Source organism: Poecilia latipinna, unplaced genomic scaffold (genome assembly GCF_001443285.1).
Source record: "Poecilia latipinna isolate Pla-1442-1.1 unplaced genomic scaffold, P_latipinna-1.0 Scaffold1658, whole genome shotgun sequence".
Taxonomy (NCBI): domain Eukaryota; kingdom Metazoa; phylum Chordata; class Actinopteri; order Cyprinodontiformes; family Poeciliidae; genus Poecilia; species Poecilia latipinna.
This window is the reverse complement of record NW_015114274.1, coordinates 18,786-23,897: the sequence shown is the minus strand read 5'-3', so window position 1 is coordinate 23,897 and position 5,112 is coordinate 18,786. Positions and strand designations below refer to the sequence as shown.

Sequence of the window (5,112 nt, the reverse complement as noted above, 5' to 3'; positions counted from 1 at the left end):
TTTTTAAAAATTATTTGTAAAATACCTGCAAAAAAAAAAAAAAAAAAAAAAATCGAACTTGTAGAAGTTTTAACAAATGTTTTCATTCGTTGGATCCCATTGCTTCACTCTGAGCTGTTGCAGAAAAGTTCAGTAAATAACTTTGGCTCCCCTCTCTCCCTCTTTATTTATTTGTTTCAGGCAGAGAAAATAAAAAAGAAAAGAGGTTCTGTGTTCGGAACCCTTCACGTCGCCCACAGCTCGTCCCTGGATGAGGTGGACCACAAGATACTAGAAGCAAAGTAAGAACTCCAGTCTACTTTCTGCGTGCGCAATTCCCCCCGCAATCTGATTTACGATCATTTATTTTAACCTGAGTTCATTAGAACAACTTAGTCTAACATAAAGCAGCCCTGAGGACAGCAAAATGGAGAGAAATTAAATTTCTCGGTCATTCACGGCTAAAGCCTTTGTGCGTATTTGGAGTTCGAGTCACCAGCCGCACAAAACCCCCAAACAGCCTCATTAATCTGGGATTTATTGCCGTCTTACTGTTTGTTTGCAGTAAACTGATTCAGGAAGTGACCGAGAATCAGAGCGATTCTCCTTACACATGTAATCAAGGCCTGGCTCTTATTTAGCTAAAGCTCAGCATAGAAAAATACATCTAAGATATCCTGACAATAACAATCAGTGCCTTACCAGCGATTAGGGGCGTTCGGCAGTACAAATTATGACTCACTATTATTATTCGTTCGTCAGTCTTTTTGGACGTACATCCATCAGTCAGAGCCTTTATTGTCAGACAGTGGTGGGCAACTCTTTGGTCTACACCCAAATAAATAGGCGTACGTGACAGAAAACCTATCAATGCACATTCTGCTAATTGGGAAACATTTTGGCAGCATCATGCTGTGGGGGTCACCACCTTTAGAGTTGATATGAGGATTTATGAAGGTAAGTGCAAGAAAATCCTTGGCAGTCCTAAACATAGTCCTGTGTTAGAATGGCCTAGTCAAATTCCAGCATTGAGTGCTGAATACGGACAGCATGCCACACCTGTGAGAGTTTTATTTAATTGTTTTTGAAAAACGTACGTTATGCAAACCCCGAATTGTCCCAAACATGTCCGCCAAGTCCCACCTGCATGCAACGCCGGCTGGTGTTAATACCACCGGTGTCCTCCGGTGACTCTCCAGCTCCTGATCCTTTCTGCACTTCTTTGCAGATCAGGCCTTTCTTCTGGGCGCTTCAGTTTGTTGAGTCTGTGAAGTCATTTAGAGTTCCTATAAAATCCAGTGCAAGGAATTGTTCAGTTGTTCAAACACCAAAAGGGAATCACAGGGAGAAACGAGAAGAAAGTGCAGCGCTCCGTCTGGCTTCTTGTTAGGCAGTGGTCCAGCTTTACAGCGGGACCGCTTTGTGCCAAAAAGCGCATTAATCTTGGCTCGTCAACTTCTTCGGAAGGACGTTTTGATGTGCATCAGAGAAGCTTCTCTCTCTCTCTATCTCTCGCCAAGTTCGGCACGTTCAGATCCAGGGCCATCCTCCTCATTTAGTTTTTCCTTCTTGTTATTTTTAAAAAAATGTATTTAATTTTTTTTTAGGAAAGCTCTGTCAGAGGTGACGGCGTGCCTGAGGGAGCGGCTTCACCGCTGGCAGCAGATCGAGAAGCTCTGCGGCTTCCACGTCGTCAACAACTCGGGTCTGCCGAGCCTGACGGCCAGCCTCTACTCGGACCACAGCTGGGTGGTCATGCCCCGGGTCTCTGTCCCTCCGTACCCCATCGCAGGCGGTGTGGACGACCTGGACGAGGACACGCCTCCCATCATTCCACAGTTCTCCAGTGAGTGCGCCGCGCCGTCTTCTTACTTTCCTCAGCGGGAGAAAACGTCGCCGCTTGCTCCAGAACGGCGCCCGATCTTTGCTTTGTTCTCCCTCCCAGCCGCTGCGTTGATCCGACCCCCGCTGACCCGCAACAGCAGCCTGTGCCGCTCCCGCCGAAGCCTGCTGAGCCAGCAGTCGTCCCTGATGTCCCCGGACCCGGACCTGCTGTCCATGGCCGGCTCGTCCCTCTCCTATCGCCCCGACGCAGACGACGACCAGTTTATGTTCAGTTTGGATAGGAGGGGGTATGTAGCTGTGGCCGGGATGCCATGGAATGGTTTTACAGTTTGGACTAACAGGTGTTTTATCCAGACACTGACAGATGACCATGAGGGTTTCACTGAGTGTTGTAGATTCAGCCTTCTGACTGCAGGACTAACTGTCTCCCGAAAATGAAAACGATCTGATTTTTTTTTTTTTTTTGTCCCAGTCTTTCTAATTTATAGCCAAGAGTCTTGACAAAGCCTGGTCGAGTCTTTACCAGACTGAAAAAACACAAAGGTCTTGTCGGTCTAGTTTCCAACACTCGAAGTAAGACGAAACAAACTTAACAAGTAACTTTTCAGCATGATACAGGAGCTTGTTTCAAGTCAATAATCCTTTAATATTGATGAAAAAATACTAGGTATAAGTGAAATAATCAGCCAGTGGAACAATGTGTTTTTCACCATATCGTAAATTAAAAATGTCTTGTTCCACTGGAAGATTATTTCATACGTAGCTAGTACTTTTTCAGCAATATTAAGGAATTATTGACTAAAAAACAAGCTCCCGTTTCTTTCTGAGAAGTTATTTGTGAGTTAGTTTTGTCTTTATTTCAAGTGTTCTGAGAAAACAGACCAAAAAGTGCTTGTGAGATTTTGTGTTTTTGCGGCTTTGGAGGTAAAACTGGGTCACAGCATTAGCAGCAGTAGAGGTCCAATAGCACCAGAGTGGGGTTGAAAAATAGGTGTATTTAAAAGCCTTTCCTGTTTTGTTGATGTAAAAAAAAAAATGGTGAATTGGCTCGTGTGTTTTGTCCCTCTTGCCCTCTGTGGTTGATGTTCTTGAACAGTCGTACATATTCCCACGCTTTGCGGTGACGTTTTTCAGCGTGTGACCCCGCTTGTTCTGCTCCCTCTCCGTCAGAGAACCGGCTCAGGACGGCAGCTCCGACACGGACTCCTCCCTCTGCTCCACCATCGGCCGCAAGCAGCTGCAATCCCCCGGCGCCGCCGACGCCCCGTACCGCCGCATCTCCCGCGAGGAGCTGCTGCTGCTGGGCCAGGGCAGCCCGGAGCGCCCCGGCTCCTCCACCCACACCACCAGCAGCAGCAGCAGCAGCAGCCTCAGGGACTCCACGCCTCCTCCCATGCCCCCGACGCCGGCCGCCACCCCGTCCGGCCCGCCCTCCACCTCCCCGTCCCCGGCCCTGGAGCACCACCCGTTCGTGCCGAAAGGCTCGCCCGACCTCACCCGCGTCATACCCGAGTCCCAAAGCATGCCGCTGTCGCAGGGCAGCGCCGCCTCTCCGACGGGCAAGGGCGTCTACAACGGCATCCTGGAGAAGTCCTACAGCTACGGCCAGCTGCCGGCGAGCATGCTGCCCAACGTGGGGCGCAACCCGTCGCTCACCTCGCTGGACTCGGAGGGCCGGAGCCTGGGGAGAGATTACAAGCTCCACAGCACCTCCTCCCAGGACTCGTGCGACAACGGGGAGAAAATCAAGCGCTCCTCGTCTAAAATCAAAAGCTTATTTAAGAAGAAGAAATAAAAAAAATAAACGCTCAGCGTGAGGTAGCGCGTCGCGTGTGACAGCGAGAGAGTAAACTAAACTAAAATAAGAAGAGTTTTATCGCTCATACGTCACTGGAAGATAAAAAATTTATTTTTCTCTCCTGGGTTTTTTTTTTCCTTCTTTTTTTTTTTGTCAAAGATGGAATGTAGCTCAGCCTGGGTGCCGTCAAACACCCCTCAGCCTGGTAGCCTTATTTTTCAATAATCCCTTTGTGTTTAGTTCTCGCCGAGGAAAAAAAAAAAAAAAAAAAAAACCCCCGCACAGGCGGAGGAAGGAGCCGAGGCAAGCTCACGGTTCTCTCTTCCTTTTTCTTTTCTTTGTATTTCTTTCATTTTAGTTTGAACCAAAAAAAAACCTCCTTATAATGGGTCTAAAGGTGCAGTCTGTACATTTAGTTTCAAACTCACAAAGTGTTGTGTTTCACTGAAGACGTGTCGCGTGGATGAACTCGTGTACTTGACTCATTTCATTCAGAAGAGAGAACGAGAGAGAGAGAGAGGGAGAGAAATAATCCTGCTAAAAGTTTGTTGCACTACTGCTTTCTTCGTGGTTGTTTTTTTTTTTTTCTATTATTTTTGGGAGAGGGAGAGAGGGCGAGTTAGAATCATGATGTCGACATGAAGGGAGGGGGGATGCATGAGCGGTCGCAATGAAAACGCAGCACAGAGCCAAAATGATCTGACGTGCCCTCAGTGCCACTCTTTATGGATGTCTCAATATAAATATATAAATAGAAAAAAAAATATAACCTGTTTTCACATGATTTTCTTAAAGGTGATTTTAATAGATTTTTAAATTTTACGGCTTCACCGCGGACCGAAGCCGCAGCGGTCACTTTATCTGTGTTTTTGTCGCCCTTTATTACTTGATTACCTGCATCCTGTAGCCATACAGTAACAAAATCTACAATCTTTATGTTTTTTCTTTTAAAATATATACATATATATAAATATCCTGCAGCTTTTTAAACCTGGTGTCACTACAATGTTTGGGGGGAGGGGAAATTGGCTTTCAGGTGCATCTCACGAATAAGTCAGATGATCATTGAAAAGCTTATTTATTTTTGTAATGTAGTTTAAAAAGGTGAAAGCTGTGTCTCGTGTGGTTTTGTTACATACAGAGTGATGTATTTTAAGTGTTTTTATTTGGGGGAGGTTTTGAAGATTTTAATCTTTTGCAAACCTTCAAATGGGTTTCGATGATCCCTGCTCAAGGATGCAGTCATCAAGAGCATGGAGTCGAATGTTATGTTATTTATATTTATATTCGTATTATAAAGTAAAATTGATTCTTTGCTTAAAATCGAATCACTATTTTGAACAATAAATGGCAAACAACCATCTTCAAAGTTGTGTTGTTTCACGGTTTAACCATGTCAATTTTTTTTTTTTTTTTTTTTTTTTTTTTTTTTTTAAATTCCAAATTATTTAAAGGGGTGGAAAAATCTTAAAAATTTTTTTACGTTTTGG

The 5,112-nt window shown here is 45.1% G+C and overlaps 1 protein-coding gene across 3 annotated transcripts in view; it reads left to right on the top strand.

The window, feature by feature from the left end:
• The window catches only part of LOC106964335 (stromal interaction molecule 2-like), a 53,737-nt gene extending 49,598 nt beyond the window's left edge, over positions 1 to 4,139 (top strand). Inside the window, exons 9-12 of one of the 3 annotated variants that reach the window (XM_015059810.1) lie at positions 181 to 281; positions 1,587 to 1,825; positions 1,925 to 2,111; positions 2,995 to 4,139. In XM_015059810.1, the coding sequence (XP_014915296.1) occupies positions 181 to 281; positions 1,587 to 1,825; positions 1,925 to 2,111; positions 2,995 to 3,619 (1,152 nt within the window). In that variant the 3' untranslated portion in view covers positions 3,620 to 4,139. Of the gene's footprint in view, positions 1 to 180; positions 282 to 1,586; positions 1,826 to 1,924; positions 2,166 to 2,994 lie in introns of all 3 variants that reach the window. The other 2 variants (XM_015059809.1, XM_015059808.1) reach the window with 2 other exon arrangements.
• The last annotated feature ends 973 nt before the right edge of the window (positions 4,140 to 5,112 follow it).